Source organism: Athene noctua, chromosome 10 (assembly GCF_965140245.1).
Source record: "Athene noctua chromosome 10, bAthNoc1.hap1.1, whole genome shotgun sequence".
NCBI classification, from domain to species: domain Eukaryota; kingdom Metazoa; phylum Chordata; class Aves; order Strigiformes; family Strigidae; genus Athene; species Athene noctua.
In genome coordinates, this window is record NC_134046.1 from 7062599 (window position 1) to 7084909 (window position 22311).

At 41.6% G+C, this 22311-nt stretch overlaps 1 protein-coding gene across 4 annotated transcripts in view; it reads left to right on the top strand.

Annotated features, from left to right (window-relative positions):
• SLC25A26 (solute carrier family 25 member 26) overlaps positions 1-22311 on the top strand; it is a 91685-nt gene that overhangs the window by 45155 nt on the left and 24219 nt on the right. For all 4 annotated transcript variants that reach the window (XR_012634322.1, XR_012634323.1, XM_074914740.1 and 1 more), the window contains exon 6: positions 16600-16644. Coding sequence is in view for 2 of the 4 variants with exons in the window: in XM_074914740.1 (XP_074770841.1) it covers positions 16600-16644 (45 nt within the window). In the remaining 2 variants the exon portion in view is untranslated. The remainder of the gene's footprint in view (positions 1-16599; positions 16645-22311) is intronic.

Sequence of the window (22311 nt, forward strand, 5' to 3'; positions counted from 1 at the left end):
ACCAGCTTTTGCTAACAATCTGGCCTAAGCTTGCTGATGAAATGCAGTGAGAATTGCATTTGGCAGTCTTTGAGACTGATGCCCTTGTGCACAAAAGGGAAGAAAAGCATTGGAAAAGCCACGGGGAGGAAAAATGATAAAGACAAGTACTTGAAAATTTTCTGCAAAGGAGAAAAGTCTGTTCCTATGCCTGTGATGAGAAGGTGACGTAGTAATGACTTAAATTGCTCTGGGGAACTATCCAACAAAGTAGCACCTGAGCTGATCATCTGTGCAGCCCATCCATCAGGAGAAGCTGTTAAAATAGGTTAGACAAACATGTTGGGAACAGGCCCTGCCCTTGGTCAACAGCCTTCAAATCTCATTTTCTCCGTAATACAGCAATTCCTGGGAAAGGCAAGTGTGGTTGTAAGAGAAGGCAGACAAGGAATGCAAGTGAGCAGAGCTATTCTTGTGACAGCAGTGCTTTGGGTATTGTGTAGAGTAAGAGAGGTAGGATAGGTGGGTAAAGCCTATAAAATTGGTTAATTCTGCATTTCTCCACTTGTGTTACTGGAAGGGTTTCTTTTTTATGGAGATTATTTTTCAGTATCTAAATGATGTATCAAGGTGACTGCAATGTGTCTCTACACCTGAACTTGGTGCATAGGTGTGTATATAAGCTGTGCTGGGCTGCGCTGGTTTCTTCTCACTGTGATCTTTGGGTACCAAACTTGACTGTAAAGAAGAGTTACGTGACACATGTATAGATCTTCTTGCTGCTGCACTGTAAGGAGTGTAGGACTGCTGGAAGCTCAGGTAGTGTAGAGATCTGAGATGACAGCAAGGAAACTGCAGTAAAATTTGCTATAAATCTTACAAACTTACAAAAAGTACTTTTGGCCCAGAAATTTGAAACCAGTTGTATGTCATCCAGGCATATAAGCTGGAGAAGGCCAAGTGGTCTGTGTTTTGGGGGTGCGGAGGTTTTCAGGAACACACTGAGGTTGAGGGAAGAGTAGTTCCCCACGGCTGTTCTTGAATTCTTCCTCACTGTGGGAGTGGACCCAAGCCCAGGCAGTTTACAGGACTTCTCACAAAGTAAGGGCTATAGCATCGAGGCAAATATTTGCATGTTCTAGAGGGGAAGTGCACTTCTCTGAAGCACAAACATCCCAAGGTGCTGCAGAAGATAACACCTGTATGCAGTTATTTTATCTTTTTGCTCATCGGGCTTTAGGAGCGGAGCCATATCTTAAAGGAGCTGTCACAGCAATCCTTGTTTGCCTCCAAGGTGTCTCCTGAAGTGCTCCTGCAGGTAATTAATCACCTAATAAAATACACTCTCTGACAGTAGGTGGAATTTGGAAATTAATTTGCACCCCTTAAATGAGGCTTCTAAAACTGTAATTATCATGAAAGGAATAAACGAGCTGTGTCAGGTGTATAAATGATTTATTTATCAAGAACAAACTGTCACCAAAGTGGCACTTAAGCTTGCAGCATTTGTGCTTCATTTCTTTTAAGTGAATTAGGCAATGACATTTGCCTCCCCATAATTGCAGGTCTTGGGGTGAATCCTCAGTTGATTGTGAAGTGTTTGGGACAAAAATGACCTGCAACAAAGTTATAGCTGCCTCTTCCAGGGTCTCTTTCTCTAAAATGTGATCACTTCTTGCTGCCCCATCATTCCCTGCTCAAAGCCTTATCCCCAGAAGAGCCTCTGGCCTCCCCAGAGGACACCACAAACCTTGTGCAGCCCAGTTTGCCATTCTGGTTTCTCATTATCTCTCCAAGTGGTGGATTTTGAGAACTGGGTGTTTGCAGCATCAGGAATAGAAAGGGGAGGAAGTTTTAACTAGTTGTCTGGACCGTGTGTGGTATAAATTACCTGGAATAAGAGGAGGTCCAAGATAGCTGATTCTCTCTTTTTTAATAATACAGGTTTAAAGATGGCTGAGAGATCTATATTTGGAAGTTGTGAGAGGGTAATTTTTTTTTTTTTTTTAATCCAGAGAAATATGAAAATAACAGCATTTTAAAAGTGAATAATTACTAAAATATTTACTTCCAAAATCGAGCAAATACCCTGCTAAAAATGTGTTACCAAAGTGACTGACCTGTGCACCAGAGCATCTGAAGATTTATTTCAGCTGTGTGGGTGACACAGGCACTGCAGCCTTCACTGCAAAATTGCCACTAACAACCGTTCTAGTTGCGACATCTGAAATGTATTTGTCGCTGACAGTGTAATTTGCTGGCTTCAGAGTGCACGTGGTGTGCCGATACAGTATGTGTAGTTTGTGTGACATGGAAGAAAATTGTCTCATTATTACATATTAATCTGACATTATTGGTGCATTAATTTTTGAGAAAGCCCAAGAGGATTTATATTCATGTCAGACTGACTTCTCTAATACGCAGCTTCTGGGAAGGACCATGCCTGCTCATTTCCTCCGTGCTTGTTTGCCTGAAGTTGACTTGAAACAAGGGATGAGGGTACTCAGCACCACTGGCTTGATTCAAAAGGCTGTTGCACAAAGTGAGAAGATTTCCTGAATTAAAGCCCCTTGAGAAAAAATGGAGTAAGAGTGAAACAATTAACAGTGCCCTTTTAATTTACATTTTAGTAATGTTGTCTCCTGCACCAGAATTGGCTTTTGCTGGAAAGCACAAACAAAATAGGCTGCCATTCAAAAAGCCCCATGTGATGCTGTTAGATTGGAAATACAATATTTTAGTTATGTGAACAGACAGATTGAGAACAACTTGTGTGAGAAAAAATACTTGTGATTCTTACTTTTCACTTAGAAGTGTAGATTGAAATAATGCTATGCAAAATCCTTTCAATATAAACTAATATCTTTCTTGTCCCTTCTTCTCCAGACTTTTACCACAAAGTATTTTTGCTGGATGGTAGAATTTTTTGGAAGTGTACTGGAAATATTTTTTCATGAAAACCGAGTGGCAAAAATTAAACGCTCTGGAATGCTGCTGAAGGGGTAGTCCAACTACCCTGAGCATGTCCTGGTTTGCTTGAAATATGGTTGCCCTTTACAGGCACTCAATTAATCTTGAGGCCAATTTTAACAGTGCACAGTGCAGAAATGACTAACTGTTATGACATGCCCTGAACCAGCTCCAGTTCAGCTTGTGTAAATTCTACATGTGGGGTGCTTTTGGAGCTGACAGGTGGAATTTTATTGTGATTGTATTTATTCCACCGCAGTAAAGGCTTTTGTCATTTATCTTACTGAGTTGCTACGTGTTGCAAAGCAAAGGCACTTTTTTTCCCCCCCCCCCCCCAATCAACACATCTTGTAAAGACTGTTACTCAGGGTAGGATCCTTCCCAATGTTCAGCTGTGCTTTCTAAATGGGTACTTACCAGCTGGTCTGTGGGCACAGGGCATCAAGTCAGGGTCTTTTCTGGGGTGACTGCTGACGGGTGCACCATGGTGGTGGTGGAAATAGCTCATGCTTGGTTTAAGCCTGAGAGTGAAATCAGCCAATATTGCCTGTTCCTTAGGTCATGCTCAGAGATCTTCTGGCTGCGCAGCTCGCTGGAGAGGTTACGGCCCACCATTGCCATCTTTAACCTGGCTTATTTGGCATGAAGTGGGGACGGAGTAGTAATGTGAGGAGCCAGACCAGCTCTTGGAAGGGATGAGGACAGTAATGTGTGGCAGGGGTTGTGCTGAAAGTGGTAACCAACCCCTCTACCCACAGCTACAGCTGGAAGGGGAAGTGCAAGCAGACGGTAAAGGTAGATCTCATTCTGTCTCAGTTTCTCCTTCTTAGTCTACGGGAAATTTCCCTCCAGATGTTTTCACCATGTCAATCAGCATTTCAGCATGAATTTGGGAACCTCCTTTCCACCCCAGATTAGTCCTAGGCCTAAGACACTGATAATACTCACTGCAGGACTTCCAAATGAAGTCAGGGCATTTACTGGCATCATGTTAGCTGAGCTTTTAAAGTTGTATGTGTGAACACAGAACGCGCACACTGTTCTGCAGGTTTCTTAACTCTTTTCATGATTCCAAAGACCACTGCCAGCATTTGGTGCTACTATTTAAAGAAAGGTGTTAATGGTATTATATCTTTTGCTTGAAAGCCACAGTTGATTTTTGCTCTTGTAAGAGTTCCACAGATTTTGGTTGTTTTGTCTGAAGTGGTCTATTAGTACTTGTGCTGAGATAAAAATTGTGGTTTAAGTGAAGAAAGCATTCTGGCACAAATTAGAAAATCCCAGGGAAGATAAATGAAAAATCTAATTAAAATGCCTTGAGGTTGAAACATTATTGGAATTGTAATGTATAGCTTGCTAATCTCATTAGAAAAAATCCTGGTTTAAGTCACCTGGATATATTATACGCTGCTAATACCGGTCTGTTCCTTTTCAACCCAAAAGGTTACAAACGTTACACTGGAAAAGGCATTTGCTTTGAGATTAGCTCATTCTTTGTATTAGGCAATAGCATTGCTGTCTTTCCTTTTCTCTTTTGTCCCTAACTTGCTTGCTAATTTTTCTTTACTGCGCTGCCTGTTGCTCCGTTATTTGAGTCCAGCTGTGTGCAGTGCAGCCCCAGGGATACCATGTCTTTGGTCAGGATCAATATTTTTTTTCTTCAGATGCAGCCTTGCAGTTTTGTTGAACTAATTCAGACAGGTACATCTCAGCCTCAGGTGAAAGGAGCATTGCGTATGAGTTACGGGGTCTGTGAGTGGCACCCAAAATAAGGCGTCCAAATGCTGGCAGGAACAGAAATGCTTCTGGAGACCTACCTGATGGCAGGTTTCTCAAGCAGGTATTAAAATACTGTCCACTGAAAAAGTAAAATTTCTGGAGATTCCTCATGGTTAGGGAATGTCTGGCTTTTTCCCCAACCAACATTTTTGGTTTTGGTTTTCTTTCCCCTCAAGTAATACCCGTTAGTACGAAAATTTATTTCATTGCTGATTTTCTGTTTGTCAGTTGGAAAACAATTGGGAAGGCTATGGTTCAAATCATATATATATATAGATGTAAATCCCAGTCACTGGTGTGTATCACAGACAAAAGCCCATACCAGGCAACACAACTTAAGCCATTGCACTGCGAGTTTTATGAATCTACCTATGACAGCAGGGAATTGGCAAATCTGCCACTTGGCTGTGATGGGCATTTGACATGGGTGCAAAGCCAGTGAGGAAGAGAAATCATCTTAGTGGAACATTCTGGATGTGAAATGGCCTTTCAATGAATTAAAGCTGTGAGAGCGGCATTTCCCATCCCTTTCCCTCTAGAGGCCACGCTGCAGTGGGCGTGCAATTTGGCTTTCTCCTTTTGGTGTCAATGTTTTTCACAGAAGTACGTTTCTTAAAGGGACCATCAGTGCAACAGATGCTGAGCTCAGACCTGCTGTGTGAGAGAGGAGCATGCTGGAAACAGTGGGATCTGATCCCATCGTGGCGCTCTGGCAGTTATGTTGACTGCTTGGATTTTTCTGCTGCTAGTTGTGATGCTGAAACCTCTTGGAGCTGCGGTTGTGTTGTAACCTTGGCTTATCCTCTGTTGGGTGTTTGAGGTCACTTTGAGTTCTTTATTGTATATCTAAAGTAATCCACAGAAAAGTTTAGACTGTTTTCTTTGGCTTTTCTCTTCATTCACCACGTTGGTTGCAGCCCCAAATTAGCAGAAAACTTTGTTTAGGCGTCAGTTCAACAAAACGCTTTGGCCCAGCTCCAACTCTGGAAGAGCTTTTAGATTAATGGCAAGTTGGGAGCGTAAAGAAGAGTATGGAGTCTAAGAATTTGTTTGGGTCTGTTGTTTAGTGTTTTTAAACCGTAATCTTGTTCCTATTCAGCAATAGTGAAAGTTAAGAGTGTGCTTAAGTGTTTTTCCAAGCATGGAGGGAATGATTTATACTGGTGAAGTGGAAACTTAATAGTTTCTACTTTGCTGATCAGAGCTATAGCCAGGATTCCACAGAACAAGTTAGCTGCTGTCATGCTCTGTAGCTTGGTTTGGGCTCTCATCAGGCACCGAAGACAGCCCAAACCAAGAGCTGGGATGTGTGGGCAGCCCTGCACAGTGACCAAATGAAGATGATAAGGATTTGTGTGTGTCTGGGATGTTCCACTTGTTTAGTTCTCGCCCCACCAAATCACCCTTGTTCATCTGGATCGTGTTCCCATGCTCAGGTAGTTTGGCACACTTTCCTCATGTCCAAGCTGGGTAACTGAGTGTGAGAAATTGTTTTGGTTTAACTTTATGGTTTAACATTGTGGTTATGATAGATCCTCAAGGCAGATGGAAATGAGGTGGCTGTATAGACATGCAAATGAATTCAAAGGTTTATGGTGAAAGCATCTTCTCCATAAATGAATTAAAACAAATAATTGAGAGTCATATCTTCTATTGCCACAGGTCTTAAAATGATCATGTCACTGCAAGCAGGGTTAGACTCCTTTGAGGAAGCCTGCAAGAGGTTCTTGAAAGCAAACCTTCCCTGCTCTCTGCACATTGGATTTGCGTACACAGCCAGCCCCGTCTAAAGTTTTTTCCCAGCTTGCTGACAGGCAGGAAGTTGGGGGATGCAGGCAGCGAGACAGCTTTCCCAGGGGCTCGGTTGCTGTGGACGAGTCTGCAAGTCCACACCTGGGAGGGCAGCGAGTCCCAGGTGGCCCTGCAGTGTCGGACCCGACATCGTACAGCTGCTACCTTTGGGTGGGGGTGGAAGAAATGCTCCATTAGGAACAGAATAGCTCTCCAGCTGCATAGGCAGGGAGGTCTGCTGGGTCCAGGGGCTTCCTGTTTAAATAGTTACAGTGTCTGCAGAATTGGTTAAACTGTCAAAAAAAAAAAAAAATTGTAGAGGGTAAAAGAAAAAAAAAAAAAGGAACCATCCTTCCTGTATCTGTATGTGCATTGTTCACTTGGGTTCGATCAAATGCTTATTGCGATTTTTCAATTCACTTTAATGAGTTTTAGCTTAGGGCTTTTGTAATGTAGAATGAGATTAAAGTTTGTGGAACTGTAGCTGCAGTTCAGGAAAGCTCATGCTTTAATACATATAAGCTAGGAGAGATCATTGTCATAAGTTAGTAGGTCCCCAGATGTAACATTGGCAAGTCATTTCACTCAGTGACTTTTGCAAGACCTTGCATATCTTGTGGTTGGGCTAAAGCAATGCAACTGTTTACTAAAATATAAAAAAGGTAGTTGAGAGAGAGAAAATAGTCCAGCCTTATTTCAGGCACACAGGATAGTTAGACCATTCAGTACAGGCCTTAAGGACATATTTAACTGCTTCTCTGTACAAAGGTGGGAATTGAGACGTGTTTTAGTGCTTTGCAGAACCAACTTGTATTCAGCTAACACCAACGGAGATCACACGTGGCAAATGAACTCTTCCAAGGAGTCTGTGAAGATCAATCCTTTCACTCCACCTGATCTGACTTGCCATTTAGGCTGCTGTATGATGGACCTCTCACCCTGGCCTGCTGCCCCTTCCCCTGAGTACTGTTTCATTGGCACCCATCGGGGCAGTGCCTGTGAGACTGCGAGCACCTTGCAGGACAAGGCTATTTCTACTTTTGCCTGTGGTGTGCAATGCAGGTATAGCTCTTCCAAAATAGTTGAAAATAGCAGTCACAGAAGGAAGCTTAGCAATGCCCCATTTTGTGAGATACTAAAAAAATTCTGAATGTGTATACCCGTAAGTGTGTATCCATGTGTGTAAGATAAGTAAAATACCTTTACGTGAATAGCTTTTCCTAAATTTGACAGTAATCTGCGTTTTTTCTCTCTGCCACATGATGGAGATGATGGTGTAAGATATATAAACAGTGGTTTATAGGTCATACACTTCAAAGAAGAAAGTTTCAACTTGGTGGTTTATAGTAGTTGTTCCGTTAATGTTGGTTTTGCACTGGTCTTGATGGAGTAATTTTCTCAATAGTATCTGTGGGGTGTTTTGTTTAAAGCAACATTTGGTTACTTGTCTTGTTCTGTTTTGGAGGTTTTTTTATTGGTCTCCCCCACCCAAAAGGCAAATGTGTAGGAATACTCTTATTAAATATTAATCAGGGCTCTTGATGCAGCAAAACACCAAAGTTTGTATTTGGTAAAACCGTCAAAAGAATTTGCTTAGCTTGCATTGACTTTATTGGGGCTTTAAGTTAAACGTACATGGTTTGGGCTCAGATACAGCTGTGTGTAGGGCCGTTGTGTACGTCTCTGTAAAAGCAGGGAATTCGCAGCAGTTTCTGCTTAAGAAGTTAAAAAGAGCACACCCTTGATCCTGTTTCCACCATGTGAGCCTGTGCATCCTGGGAAGGACATGGTAGGACATGAATTAGTTGATCCTTGTGCTGTATGCTGGAACCCTTGCATCGCTCTCTCCTCCCGTCTCCATCGTGAGCTTGGGTCCTGATCCAGAAGGTATCGAAGGCACATGTGCAAAATTCCCAGCGATTTCAGTGAACTTTGGATCAGGCCCATATGCAAAGGCAGAGGTGGATTTTCCCATGGAAATTTTTTTAGTGACATTCAGAAATCTCCTGGTGAGAGATGTATTTAATTTTTATGGTGAGAGCTGCTGTGTTATATTTGTAATCATAATGTAGTAACAACACATTTGTAACAAAACTGCTATAGGTTGAGATACATCCAGGAAGGGAGAAACACATGTTTCTTTCTAGTCTGTTAATTTTTTTTTCTGTGGCTGTTACTCTTGAGGACAAGAGTTCCTACGCTGATGTCAGTGCAATTACAGCTGCACTGTTGTCAAGTGTCTTTGAGTATTTGCTGGAAGAAGCAATACTCTCACTCCTTTCCATAGATCCACCTGCCTTGTGAATCAAACCTGCTGCTTCTTTAATTCCTTGTGCTTAGGTCCTTGCATCTCCTGCAAAACTCTAATTTGAGGAACTGCTCAACTCTGTAATACTGCAAATCTGACAGTCCAGTGTCTGCCTATAAATTTTTTTTCTTTCATTAGACTTTAAAAGTTTGTATCTAGAGGCTCTCCCTTGATAGGTGCCTTTCACAAGATATTTTTGTAATTATACCTACATTTAAAATGTTACATGTATGTAAAATGTACATTAAAATGTCTTCAAAGTTAGCCAGGACAGCAGCACGTAACCATGTGTGTTTGTGTGTGTGTGCTCATGTATTGATGTAATAGTTTCTCCAAATGTTAGGGTTTTTCCTCAAAGACTTTTTCCAGAAATGCTGCACTCCATGCTTTAGGGTTCTGCTCCTGTGTTTTTTTTCATGAGAACAAAGATTAGTCCTTCATGGTCCTAAACTCAATGCATGTGCATGACTTAAAGGCATTACCTACCAATAAATAGGAGATTAGCTGCGGCTTGTGTATTTCCTGATCAGTTCAGGTTTTTTCAGATGGCTCGTTGTTATCCCGTTTCCTTTAACGATGGGACACTTTAATGAGTTTGCCATCTGACATACATCTGCTTCCTGTTAAACAATGCCTTCATTCTTCTAGAGCTGCTAAACTCATCTTTTATCCTACAAGGTTTTTATCTGCACCTTGAAAACAGCATGTACAAATTGGTCAGCATATTCATTTTCTTGTGGAGGGTTTTTTTGGTATGTTGTTTTTGAGAAGGGCATCTTCTTTAGTGCTTGTTTGTTGGAGAATGGGACAATGTGGATATTATTTGTCTAATTAGGGGTTGGTCAGTCCAGCTCCTGCTTCAAATACAATAAGACTGACTTCTGTGGCCAATGTTATACGGTTTCTAATAGTTATTCCGTCCTCCCAGCAAAGTAAGGGGCTGGTGCAAAATGGGGAGGTTTTGAAAGCTGTTAATATTTTTTTCTTGGAGGAAAGAGCCTTCAATAGCTCGATGATGGTCTGTCTCGTGTGTGCAGAGTTAGTGGTCTGTGATCATCAGGCTCTCTTAAATCAATCCAGCCTGCACTGAGTTTGTGCATCTGCCTCAGCGCTTCTCTTTTTCCCATGTTTTGGGAACACACAGTCATGCTGCATCTCTGACTGTGTCTTTTGCCTTCACTGGTCAATATTGCCCCTCCAGAAAAACTTTTTTCTTACATTTTTTTTCTTACAAAAACTTTTTCTAGCGGAGGGAAGACTGGATAGAATTTTCCTTGTATTTATCTCTCTCTACATAACGTCCTTTATATGTTGCTTTTATAACAAGCGTGTGGTGCTGTTTAAAAGAAAATTCTGTTGTATGTGAAGTTCTGCCACACAGGTCTAAAGGACATCCATGAGAATGGCTTGTAACCAAATTAAGCAACCGTGTGGGGCACATAATGTTTTGTCTCAAAAAGGAATTTACTTCCAAACATTCACATATGCCAGGTGACAAGCAGAAATACCTTGGGCTTAGAGCTGGGGCAACAGAGGAAGCAAGGCTGAAATATTTGAAGGTTAGTGGATGCTTGAAACAGAACAATGAGTATAATTCAGGAATTTTGTACTTCTTCCCATTTATAGCTTGCAGTTATCTCCCAGCTCACACAGGGTTAATGTTATTTGCTTGAAAATGAGGGAATAGCTGATTACTTCAGGTGGCTGTTGGTGCATGATCTGAAACCTTTGTTTTAATGATACTCTTGGCACTGTTGAGACCAGTCTTTCTACCACCCTAAAGGCCATTCCTTTGCCTCTGGCAGTGCTGCAGAGCCACATGTTCAACAGCAAAGAGTTGTGACAAGTTGTTTATTGCTGATGCAACTTGATAGTTTTACCTGTTACGGTCCAGCTTCCCATGGGGTTCAACCTCTCCTTGTCTTCATGTGGTCTTACAGGAAGGTGCTGTATGTGAACTGTGTCCCTTAAGGAATGGAGCCAAGAGATCTTCTCTGGTCATTGCTATACCAGCATTGTCATACTTGCTTGAAGAATTTTGTTTCTAATTGCGCCAGTGTTTATTAACAAAGCTCTCCATCATTTATTTAACGTATAAACATCCATTCTTTCACGACGCTCACACCTTTCATCTCTCAGAGCTGCAGGAACATGGCTGATGGCTTTGACAGTCTTTCATTCATGTGAAGATTACAGATTACCTTCGTTAGGTTCCTTGCGGCATCTGCAATTTATCAAGGAGAATCTGTGAAATGGTATTAATTGAAGCTTTGCAAGAAGATAAGTCTACTTCGTCAGCTTTAGGGTATGCCATCGATGATGGCTGTGCTGAGCTCCTCTACACCTTCACCTGCAGTTAGTACTGTGCAAAGCTACCGGTCTTACGGTGTCAGTGGCTATGACCTCTGACATGACCAGGGCAGAGGCTTACCTCATTTCATGCTGTCCTTTCAGATTCCATCATGAGGAAAGTGTATTTATAGCTGGAACATCAGTTTATCATAATGGGCAAGCGTGTGAAGAATTTTAGGAGGACAAAACACTGAACCAGATTTACTGTGATTATTAACAGAAATGTTTTGTGTTAACCCCAGTGGGCAGACAGGGTCGTTTTATTTTGCAGCAACTTGAACCTATTTGAAAAGAACCATCTTTTGTAAAGAAGTTGATTTAAAAAAAAAAAAAAAAAAAAAAGTAGTAAAATGGACTTAAGTAAAGGGAAGATTGTTTTCCTGAAACTTGTGGTTTATGTATCCTTGGAAAACTGCATTTTTTTGATACTCAGAAGTGGGTTATTAGTCTTTTTCTTTGTAATTACACCAGAGAAGGCAGTTTGGCACCTGCAGCTCAGACACTGTGGTGAAGTACTCCTGGTAAATACAGGCTTCAACAGTGAGAGCATTTCCATGAGCCCTGTCAAAGCGTGTGCAAGTGACAGGTTAGGTGCAAGTTTGACAACTACTTCGTGATGACTGCGGTACGATCTCCCTGAAGGAACAGATGTTCTTGCTGATGGCCTTTGTGATATTTGCACTGTCCAGATTCTCTTCATAACTGTTGCCTTTTCTCCCCTTGCTCTTAATGTAGGGAAAAGTGGAGGTATGGGTGAGAGCAGTTTCTGGGATGGAGGTACAGTTTCAGGGATGTTGAAAAAGATCTTACAAGGTGAGCCTGTTTCCTCATCTGGTTGTTTACACCAATCTCTCCTTCAGTATTTACTCTAACATTTGTAAAAACAGATAGCTCTTCTGGGCAGCAAGGCTCTCTGAACTGGAGACAGGGAAAACCTGAATAAACAAACATGTGCCACAGATTAGTAAGAACATCTGTAGGTTTTATATTGTTTTGAGAACACATACCACATACTTTTTCATTTCTTATGCTTTTCTAGTTTCTCCCTTTCTTTCTGTCTCTCTGTTTTCTTCTTCTTTTTAAATATATTGCTAATAAAGGTTGGAGGTAGAAAGCACAGCTGGACTCTGCATGACATGCCACTGTTTAATTTCTAGCTCGGAGGATGAGAAGAAGAGTAGTTTTATTGTATCCTAGAAGAGAATAAAGCCACATGCAAATTCCAGCCATGGACATCTGTTTCCTCTTTGTGTGAAAGAATTCTCATATTTGGAAGGGAATCCCAGTCCTGAAGGAGCTGCTGAGTTGGGGGCTTTTGGTTTTGGTTTGGTTTTTTTTTTTTTCTTTTGGTTCTCCCCCCCCCGCCCTTCTTTGCCACTCCTTCAGGCAGAGAGCAAGGAGAGCATGTTCTGTTTCCTTTGAGACAATGTCAGCTTTCAATTTAGCATCAGATATTAACTGGTGAATTTTTAGTTTCTTTAAAATATTTTGTTGTAGTTACAAAGAGTATTATTAAGCTCCTCCTTAAATTTCTTTATTTAACTAAACAGTATTTGGTGGGAAGACTTTTGCTCCGTCATCAATCTTCAGTACTTGCAGGTTGGTATTTTTTTTAGAAGTGGAGCTGTGTGTATCTGTTGCCCTGGCTGTGAAGTACAACTATTTCTAGAAGTAACTTATTACAGATAATCTTTTAAAATCCTTCTGTATCAGAGGAATTAAGTAGATCAGTAGAAATGAGAATCTGTAACGTTCATTACATTAAGCTAGGCATCAGGTGCTAAGGACTGCAGGGACCGGAGCAAATGATAATTTCACTAACCTATAAAACAGTTTAGAATTATGATTTACAGCTGTCTGGGGGCTTTAAATTTCTTTTTTTTTTTTTTTTTTTTTGGTGTGTGTGTGTAAGAGTTTACTCTGTTGAACAAACAGCACAGTTATATAACATTAGGCCAGACATGAGAACTGGTACTCTCTGTCTATTTTATATTAACATTGAATGAGAGGTTGGTGGAGCTCGCCAGGGTTTCATATTTGCTGGCAGAAAGTTACCCACATGTGTGTACCACATTTTTATTGTTGCCTTAGCCTATTTCAGGCATAAATATCACTGCCTGGCAGGGTGTGATTCTGTTCGTTGCTGAAGAGCTTTTCTTTTACAAAGCAAAATATGAAAAGGAATGAAATGCTGTAAATCTTCAAATTAAGAAGTATCCTCAGACTGCGAGATTTTGTCACATCTGTCATGGTAGAGGAATAAAGGGCAATAAGCCATCTAAAGGCTTTTCCATTGTTGGATGACTTACCCTTGCAGAACTATTTCTATTTCTTTTTGCATATATTAGTCCTGCTTTTGGGTGTGAGCTGTTTAGTCTGGTCTCTTAGGGAAACAAGGCTTATGCAAACAGGGTGTATGCACACATGAACGCACAGCAGCCTGCGCAGCCCTTGGACATGTTGGCATGGAAATGTGGCAGAAAGGCACAGGCTGCAAAGGTAAACAGGAGCTCCTATAAGTTTCTTGAAAATATGTGTGTGAGAGGAGAATAAAGGTGATTAAGGGGTTTGAGGGAAGGCTTGCAATAGGAACTGAACTTTCAATATGCACTGTGGAAGAGGTGAAATGTGATGGAGTCCCTGTCATGGGAAGATCGCCAAACCCTGCTTGGAAATTATTTGACTTCAGAGAAACTGATGACAAAAACCAAATCCACAGGAAGCCAGACTCCCTTTCAATCCAGTACCCATGAAATCAGTTGTGCAGGTTTTATTTTTAAGTCAGGATGTTGTCAAATAGGCTCCAATGGATGACTGTAAGATACGGAGGACGTCTCCTTAGGATCTTCTTAGTGCAGACAGAAGTGTTGCTCTGCTTGTTTTTCTTGGTGGTGCTTCCTAGTTTGTTTGTTTTTTTGCAAATTTTCAAACTCTATTAAATAAAGTGGGACTTCTGAATGTTTAGGCCCTTATCCTGCAGGTGTCCTAGAGGGGAGGGAGCCCAGTGGCTGTGCAGATCCTGACACACATCTGAAATCTTCCCAGGCGTTTTGGAAGCCTGCACACTGCAGCATCTCGTGGGGTGCCCAGGGAGAAGTGAAATCGATAATCCCCATCCAGTTCTGGTCCCTGCTGAGTGGAACGCGGAAAGCAAACACCACTAACACCAAAAATCAAACTGCAGTCGTGAACAAACTTCCTCTTCGATTGAAAAGCTTCTAGCTAGGAGATAAAAAGGGGTTTATGTCGAAAGCTGCCCTTGTTGTCTTATTAACAGCTGCATAATTTTGCCACTCATTCACAAGCATAAAAAAGCAAAACTTGGAGACTGTATTTGAAAGCTTGTTTTGTTTGGTGTGCAGCTGGATACAGAGCATTTCCTTTTCTCTTTTTTAACAAATTTGAAGCAAATGTAGTGGGTATTGTTTATTTTTTTTCCCTGTATTTTGGCCTAGATAATAGAAATTATGTTGCTTTTCATTTTACGTTGCAAAGAAATCATGCCATTTAACTCCAATTCAGCAATGATGCAGCAGCATGTGGATATATATCTTGTCATAAATATATTACCACACATTACTGTCAAATAGCTGGACTTTTTCACTCAGTGTTAAAAATGAAATTTAATTGCTACACAAGAGTTTCAAGGCCCTGATAAATAAGATTCATGTCTGACCTTTGTTGTGGGGCTCTGAGATGCCACCAGGGATATTGCTCATTGTTTAAGATGCCAAACTTCCTATGAGATTTCAGTTTGTCAGCTCAGTGTACAGCAGTGACATTGATTTCTTCTCACTGCCATTTCCTGCCTGAATAGATAACAAATTTTCTGTGGCAGGTGTCTGTCAAGCTTAGTTTTGCCTGGCAGATTAACTTAATAGACTCATTTATTAATCATTAGTTGCAACACAGTGAAGCAGACAATACTCTTTAACTCTTGTGATGTTGAATGGATGTACCGTTTCAGATTCCTTTGTGTAGCTTGAATTTGGGTTTAATAAGCTGTTCATATCTCTGTAGTGAATGTTTTTAACCTGACATTACCCACATTACAAAAAGCAAAGATTTATGTGTTAGTTAAATGTGGCCCATTTTGAGTGTCTACTACTTTTCATGGCAAAAGGTGGATAAGTGCTTTCTGAGACTAAAATGATGCACAAACTGCAAAATCAGCCTTAATAAGGGGGAAACCTAACTCAACATATAGTGTGTTTGGGGAAGGAAGGTAAGAGTATAGGTGAATAAAATAGATTCGTGGAAGAAGATGTGAAACTGGGGCCAACTGGCTGTTGAAGCAGAGGAGATAACTGGGGAAGCATCTAGGAAGGGGCAGCATGACCTACAGATAGGGCTGTAGGGCAATTCTAACCCAGGATAGTATTTTCATAGGGACTGCTCTTTCTGAGACATCTTGAGATAGTTACTTGGGCTGGAGATAGCAAAGGCAGGGTTGGTACCAGAGGCGGATATTGGACAGGGCTTGTCAGAGTGGTGGAGGAGGAGGAAGAGCCAGAAAAACTTAGCGGAGAGATTGGAGGAGGAAGAAACTATAAGGGAAGGCATAACCTTGGAAAGTGATGTCTCTTGTTGCAAAGAATTGCTCTGCTCATGGTGAAAACTGACTTATTACATGTGTTAGCCCTGCACAGCCTACAGAGCTGACAGAGATGTATGTTTGCTTTTTTTCCCTAGTGTTAAGATTGTGAGGCATTTATCAGGGCAACATCTGCAGAGGAGCTGGAAATGCACAGGCGTTACTGGGGAGACATAGGCAGGAATGAGCCTGGGTAGAGAAAGACTGTTGCTGGACAGAAGATCCTCTCATTATAAGTGATGAGAAGAGAATCACCAAGCTTCTCCCTTGGGCTTTAGTTGGATTGTGGTAGATCTTCACAACCTGCTTTTAATTCTCAAGGGAGCTTGTTAATGTGCGATCACTAGGAGATGTTCAGGAAAGCTTCTGCAGCTGATGCACAACTGCAAAGCCCTGGTTGGAGCACAACTGTTTTCAGCTCAGCACTTGTGAGAGTGTGTATTGCTGAAGATGTTTTTTTGCCAAGCTGTGTTCCTGGCCTTGGGAACGTGTTTCTTGAACCACCCTTATGGCTTTCTTGGCTGAGCGTCAAACCAAGAATGTCCCTGCACTAGATCATACTGCTTATTGCTCTTCTAGGCCACCCTGGTAACAATACATTAACCTCTCAACAGGGAATGTGATAAACAAAGTAAAACTGCTTTAGTGAAACCAGTCATTTAATGGCATCATACATAAAGTGTCCGTAAAGATTTGTAAATGTAATAAGCTACAGTTCACTGAGTGAACAATAACTGTTCCTAATTTAGCCAGTTGAGGAACACGCCAGCCTAATTTGCTTTTGTAACATTATGTTGTTGGTTTTTTTCTTTTCTCACCTCTCCAGATTCCTTTCTCTCTGGTACAATTTCCCCTCTGGGAGTCCTTGAAGGTAAGTCCTCTTTAATGATAGAAATATAACTTATACATTTCTCAAAGGCTTTCCATGGTAACTTATTTAACTTGATTATCACAATTATGGGCATATCTAAGAATCTCAGTATGTACCGCCTACCTGTGCATGTGAAGATCATTTGCCTGAATATCTGAAAAATAACAGGGAATATCTAACCACTGGTAAGTGTCATGCAGTCTAAATTTTACTCCCCAGAATGCCAGAGAGCTTATCTTCTGCTCTAGCTTTTTTTACTGATTAAAGAAGAGTGGGAACTGTCTTGTGTGATTTTTTTTGTTTGTTTGTTTTATTTTAATTTTTTTAGCATTTCACTCTTCAAGGTAACAGGAAATTGTGAGTGAGAGAAAGAAAGGTGATTGAGCCTGGTTTTGTAGACAGTGAGAGACTCTCAGTGCATCGCTGACAAGTTATTTTGGTTGGTGTGTATACTTTATTCAAAGGTCATTTCAAAAAGGTGTTAATGGATGATGTTTTAAGAGTATAGTCTTTCAGAATGATGTGCTGTCCTCCCACCAGCTGGTTACTTTATCATGGACAGAGTCAGGGTCTAGATTTTTGAGCAGAGGTTTGGATTCGAAGACATGTAATTTCTCCGTCCCTCTGGTTTTCTTTTAACGTGCCACAAAAGGTGAAGGAAAGGGTTTTTCAGGTGCTTTGATATCCTCGGTTGGAAGCACAGAGAATTATTGCAGATCATTAAAAGCATTGTAGCAAAATACAGTATTTATAAGAGAGGAGCTGGAGAGAGAGTAACTTTCTTCTTGTTAAGAGTGCTGGACTTCTGAGCAAGCTTGGCACCAAGACCCAAACTGGGCAGAGGGAACTGGAAGGGTGGGGATCGGTGATGATCTTCTGTGTCCCTTGCTGCTTCTGTTTAGGAAGGAGGACTTATGATCTCCTTGGCCCTTGTATGCTGGGCTGGGACAATAGCCTGTCCTCTCGCTGTGTGCCAGTAGCTTGGGTAGTTCTGGGGGGACAAGCTCACAGTGCAAGTGTTTGCTTCTAGAGGCTTCAGGGAGTCAAATATAAAGAGGAGTCCACAGGCAGGAAGAGTATGAAATACATCCTTTCACAGAACAGTGCTGTGTTTCATAGAGGATTCTGTAGGTACTTCATGAACTCAGCCTGATGTGGTGTCTGGGTATCGTCCCATTGCACGGGGCAGCTCTGGCTGCCTTATTAGGAATCTGTTTCCCTGCCAGTGTCTAGGAATGGCTTTCTGTAAACTCTTCAGCAGCGTTACTGGCCTGACCTGCTAATTGTTAGTACAGCAGCCGTGTTTGGGAGCAAGAGGTGACAGTGCTTAAAGAGAAAAAGTGAGATGTTCTTGCCAAAACCACATAAACCAGCAACATCATGTAGATGTTTTCAGAATGTAAAGTTGTTTTAACTAATGTCCACATAGCTGTGATAATAAAATGTATTGTTTAGATTGCAAGCTTTAGAGAGAACAGTTTGAATTTAGCTAGCTATAGGAGTGAGTCACTTAGGATGAGACATCACATTTAATCTAAAGAGGTCAGTGCAGATCTGAAGAGAAACAAAGCTAGGTCAGTTTGTTCCATGAACCCATTGCAATAGATTCTTCTGACTGTGGAACCAAGAGTAGAAAACTGCAAAAATCAGTCTTGCATGCCCCAGTCACTTTGGCTCAGCACAAGAAGAGAGCTCAAGGTTTGTCACATCAAAGCCAGACAGTGAAAGCAGAATAGATTTTGTTTATCTGAATGAAGCTCTTTAAAAAAATTGCCCTGACAGTATAACAAAGGACAAAAAAACATTATGGTCCCATCAACTGGGATGTGCCCAGTAGCATCAATAGGAGTATGATTCAGGCTAGGGCTTCTCACGGGTGTGTGGAGGGAGCGTGAAGACAGTAATTAAGAAGAGGTAGGAGTGCAAAGGACAAGTGACAAACGGCACGAAGCCTGAACATAGAAGAGTTACTGAAATAATGTCTGAGGGACTATTCTGCACTGTGCTAATGCGATTACTAGAGAAAGTAAATGCAGGAGCAGTTGTGTATGATGCGTGGATCATCTCACAGAGGTGAACAGATAAGTGCTGTGGCTGTGTCATTTTTAAAACCATTAGTTACATAAGCTGATGGAATATAGACTCAGTCTTATAATTCCCTGAACGAGCTAAACACCATAAAAATGAGGAAAAATATCTTTCCCCTGTAAACTACAGTTAGCAAGGCACATGGAAGAAGAGAGTTTCCTTTTCCTTCACATACGTGCTGGCTCTAGCCAACAGACGGATGTTAAGCTCAACCCTAATAAAGGCTTGTGTATGTATCAAATCAGGTGTTTCTATATCCCATTTTCTTTACCTGCTTTGTTCCAAGCTGCTCTGGCTATTCTTTATGCTTCCAGCAGACTTTAGCCACGTAGTTAACATGCACAGTTTTCTTCTGTCTGCGAATGTAGACCAGCTGTCCTATGTGAGAGTAAACTTGCATATCATGCACTAAACTAAGTTAGAAGAAGAAGAGAAAGCACTGTATAAATTGCTAAACTATAAGGTTACATACACTGTGAGTACTGGCAAAGGGAATATTGCAGTCATTAGCAAGAAACAGATACTGCTTCAAATACAAGCCTTACTCTGGTGAATGCACAATTCAGAAGCAGTTAATAGACTCCTTTCTTAGTTCACAATGATTTAAGAAACAACAGTAAAGAAATGATGGTGTTTTCAATTAAAAAAAACCACCAAATAACTCCTTTTTTTGGATGTAGGTAATACCCACTGCTATAATGCATGCATGTGTCCTTTCTCTTCCCAGTTCATTTTTCCATGTTTTGTTTTAGGCACAGATTATTGATATAAACCAAAGGGGAGAAGGAAACTGTCCTGTGGTGTATCAGATTTCAGGACAGAAATTGTAATTCTCTACAAGGGTGAGTTAGCGTAGCGCTTCTCTGTCTTTTTAGCCCAAGCCTTACAGCTAAACCAATTTTTGAATTATTGGAGTTCAGGGGAAGAAAGGGCATTTGAAATCTCATTCACCCTCTGCTACACCAACCCTCAGAGGAGCACCATGGCTGATTACCACTGTGGCAGTTCAATCAGATATGGGTTCTTTTAGGTGGGGCTAATGCTTCTGATCCCATCTCAAAGCCAGCTGGCCATGAAGAAAGGCCACAGAACATAGATGTGGTGTGCTTCCCAAATGCCAGCCAAGCACACTGCCTGCCGTATCAGTTCATGTTTTGGAATAACATTGTAGGATACAGTCCCCTTGTGCGCTGCCCTGGTATTTCCAGGATGCCTCTGTAACTTGCTTTGGAAATACTATATGTGTGTTCTTCATTGTGGGAATTTCAAATTACAGGGCTATGTATTTGGCATGAAACTGTCGTGGGTTGCAGGGAGTCTAGCACAGCTCTCTTGCTTTCATCCTGCTGCACTGTGGAGCTCATCCCCTCTCTATTATCTTCTGTTCTCTTCAGGAATTTTATTCAGCACTTACAATCATCATATCTGAGTACCTACCAGCAGCACATAAGTGTTTTATAATTTGTTTTGTGTTCTGTTTTAATCCATATTTTTTCTCTTTTGGAACTGAGAAAAAAATTCTGTTGTTGGGGATATTGCTGAAATACAGGGCATCGGGTTTTTTAGCAAAATGGAGTTTAAAAAAATCCCACAAAATCAAGAGTCTCTGGTTAGGTTTGAGTCCAGAAACATCTTGTCAAAAATGTGTTTCTTACGGCTGAGTGGAAATGGTCAGCTCTCTTAGAGAACAGTGCTCTGTGTAAGGTAAACCCATCTCAGGTGAAACGAGACTCAGTCCTCTTGGGTTTTATATTTCTGTATGTTGGCTGCGCTTCAGAGCCTCTGAGAGTTACTCCAACGCAGCTGTACATGGAGAATGCTCTCTTTATAGACCAAATGTATTGTGTGTCTGGAGAAAAGGCTCTGGTAGCCAGTGAGGAGGGAAGGAACAGGCAGGACAGGAGGATACGGGTCTCAAATGAGTAGACGTGAAAAACAAGGGGGTTTTTGTTTGTTCGCTTTTGTTTGTATTATCCAATGAACCTTTTGTCTTTTTCATTAGACATGTCCGATTCCAAGATGAGACACTTGGAATATATAACGTCAGGGTAAGGCTGACTTCGCCCTGCGGACTGTGTGTCCCAGCGAGTCCTGATATTGCACGCGGAGCCTTGCTGGGAGGGCTGGCACAGACTCTGCTGCTCCGCTGGCCCAGGACCTGCAAGGCAAGATAAAAATCTTGGACTGACCATGCTCAGAGTAGTGTTCTGATTCTTCTGTCAATCAGTGGGGCCAGAATTTCCCTCTTTTTCTCAGTGCTGGGCAAAACCTAAAGCTCTTAGACTTTCTGCAGCTATAGTGAGCGCACGTGGGGTTTTTTTATCACTGGCTATAGCACTATGATAATTTTCTCAAATCTGTAAGTCTCTCAGGTGTTTTGCAAAGAGAAATATTTGGTTGGACCTTCAGAGGCAATAGCTAGAGACAGGGAGCTGAGATACATGGGCAGGTGTCTTTTGTGGAATTTTGTAATGACTGTGGTGGCATGTGCTAGTGCTATAAGATGCTGAACGAGCAGAGGAATGCTTTGGTGGCTTCAGGAGAAGAGAATAATTTGAGGAATAACACAGGCACATTTCCACCCTGTGAAATAAGCAGGGCATCGTAGTAAAGAGAGTGGGGAGAGTCCAGTCATTCCCCTGTGAGGCTGAGCAGTATCTCAAGGTTGGTTGGATCAGAAGAGAAGTTCCCCATGTTGTTCCTAAACGGATTTCTGCCCACACGATGGAGAGCAGGTTTAGGATTCAGTTTATGCTTCTTTAGGTCCCTTGTTTTCTGTCCAGGTTCAACTGTCACCCCAGGTACAAGGCACTTGTGTTGAGAGGGACAGAGCCTGGGAAATCTGCTGGTGGACTGAGCTATAGATCTAGATGAAGACATTGGCACGTGTACTTGTTCGCATGGTTTTCCTGGTTCCCCCCCTCCAAAGAACTCAACTTTTGTGGGCTGGTATAGGCCTTATAGGGTGTGAACAGGCCTGGTTTGAGCATGGGCTCAGCCTTGCTTGTAGCTGTCAGTGCAGATATACCTCTGATACATACCTTGAAGCATTCTGTGCAATGACTGCTTCATGGGTTTCCATGGGGAGTGAGGACTCTAATCTTGTTTGGAGCACACTGCACCTGATTTTTAAAGTTAATAAGAATGAAAAGTTTACAGAACGCTTCTGCCCAGGCAGCTGGGGTTCTCAGCAGTAATACGTGTTTATAACTCCACCATTGAAACAATAAACCACATGCTATTTCCCTCCTAAAATTTACAATCAAATCTGTTGCCGTTTAACAGGATAAGTAGAAAACAGAGGAATGGAGCCAAACTGGGCCTAAAATGGCCTTTTCCCTGCTCTATAGGTAGGTGACAGCTTTCCTTTTTTCCTGGAGCAGCAGTCTAGTATTTCTTTTCTGCTGTGCTCAGCTGCATATAAGTCAAGAGTAAATGAAACCCAGGCCCTGCTTTAAACCCATTTCCTTGCAGGCAGTGTAGTAAGTGTTCTACCATACCTCACTCCCTCTTTGAGCAACGATCGGGCTGATTTAGGGATTAAGTCCTAATTGTTAAATAACGCTAACGTGTCTGCCA